The 1414-nt window shown below is 51.6% G+C and overlaps 1 protein-coding gene across 1 annotated transcript in view; it reads left to right on the top strand.

Annotated features, from left to right (window-relative positions):
• LOC105290973 (myosin-11-like) overlaps positions 1-1414 on the top strand; it is a 116507-nt gene that overhangs the window by 97519 nt on the left and 17574 nt on the right. The window contains exon 14 of the mRNA XM_023529667.1: positions 923-1096. Coding sequence (XP_023385435.1) covers positions 923-1096 — 174 coding nt within the window. The remainder of the gene's footprint in view (positions 1-922; positions 1097-1414) is intronic.

Raw genomic sequence — 1414 nt, 5'->3', positions numbered from 1 at the left:
GCTCCCCCCAGGGCCATGCGAACTCAGTCACACTTCCCCTTAACCCACATTTTAATATCAAAGGTATTGTTTTATTTCTCTTTCTCTCCCTCCCTTCTTCCCTTCCCCCTCTCTCCCTCCTTTCCCCCTCCCTTGCCTCCTCTTTCTCTCCCCTCCCTCTCTCTTCTGTTCATTCATTCCTAAAGTCAGGAGTCTATGTTGTTCACAGATGTATCCCAAACTAGAATCATGCGCACAGTAGATGCCCAATGAATAATTGTTGAATGACTGTTCACTGAGCACCTACTATGTGCCGGCTCCCTCTTTAGGAGGTATGGATGTAACTGTGAGTGAGATGAACTTGGTCCCTGCCCTCCTGGAGGAGCAGATGATGAAACCAGACAAACGAATAAAGCAACTAAACACCTGATAAAGCCAAAGTGGAGAATAACAGGGAGGCCTGCACTGCGCAGAGCGGCCAGGAAACGCTTCCCTGATCTCAGTCCTGCAGCGAAGGCCATTCCAGCAGAGCCTGTGCAGATTAGGCCGTGCTTCTGACACCTTGGTTTAGACTGTCTCCCACGGGGAAACACTTTACTAGAAGGAGCCCTGAGGGAATCTGTATACAAAGCAAGGAATTCCTTTGCAAGAAGTGTGAAATCTTTGTGATGTTGCTTGTGCTGCCCACTAGGGGGCAGCAGCAAGCATGTTCTGTTGGTGCCCCTGCCGCTCTATCCCCAATGCTGGTCCATTGGCCACGTGATAAATTGTGGACAGATTTTGCGGGGAGAGAGGAGGGCACACATTTATCTTTATAGGTAGGCAGTTTTGGTAATAGAGCTGGGGGGCTGCTTGTGTGTGTGTGTGTGGGCGGCCAGCTCGCCCTGGCGAGTCCGAGGCCTGGGCGCCCTTGCTCTGACCCTGCCCTACGTGCCCTCCGCAGAACAACCCTCCAGGTGTGCTGGCCCTGCTGGACGAGGAGTGCTGGTTCCCCAAGGCCACGGACAAGTCCTTCGTGGAGAAGCTGTGCTCGGAGCAGGGCAACCATCCCAAGTTTCAGAAGCCCAAGCAGCTCAAGGACAAAACCGAGTTCTCCATCATCCACTATGCCGGGAAGGTACCAGCTGAGTTGCCCCACGGCTGCCTCTGTCCCGGGGGACTCTGGCGGGATGCTCAGAGTAGGAACAACTTGGGAATGGCAGAACCCAAGGAATCTAGTGTAAATCAAATCCCAACTAAGTCCTATAAAGGATTTGTCCAAGCATCTGTCAGGAACAAGATACGTATATTAGCCTCTCCAGTTTATTCCAACCCTGGGGGCCAGGCAGTTCTTTCTTATATAGACTTTTCCTGTTACAAGTTAAACCCAACAGGAAGGGCCAACCAGGACAGTGACCAGTAAACCTATTGTTAGGTCCGATAAGGATCTCACTTA

The sequence above is a fragment of the Pteropus vampyrus genome, unplaced genomic scaffold (assembly GCF_000151845.1).
Source record: "Pteropus vampyrus isolate Shadow unplaced genomic scaffold, Pvam_2.0 Scaffold40, whole genome shotgun sequence".
Taxonomy (NCBI): domain Eukaryota; kingdom Metazoa; phylum Chordata; class Mammalia; order Chiroptera; family Pteropodidae; genus Pteropus; species Pteropus vampyrus.
This window is presented reverse-complemented; position numbering and strand designations above follow the sequence as displayed.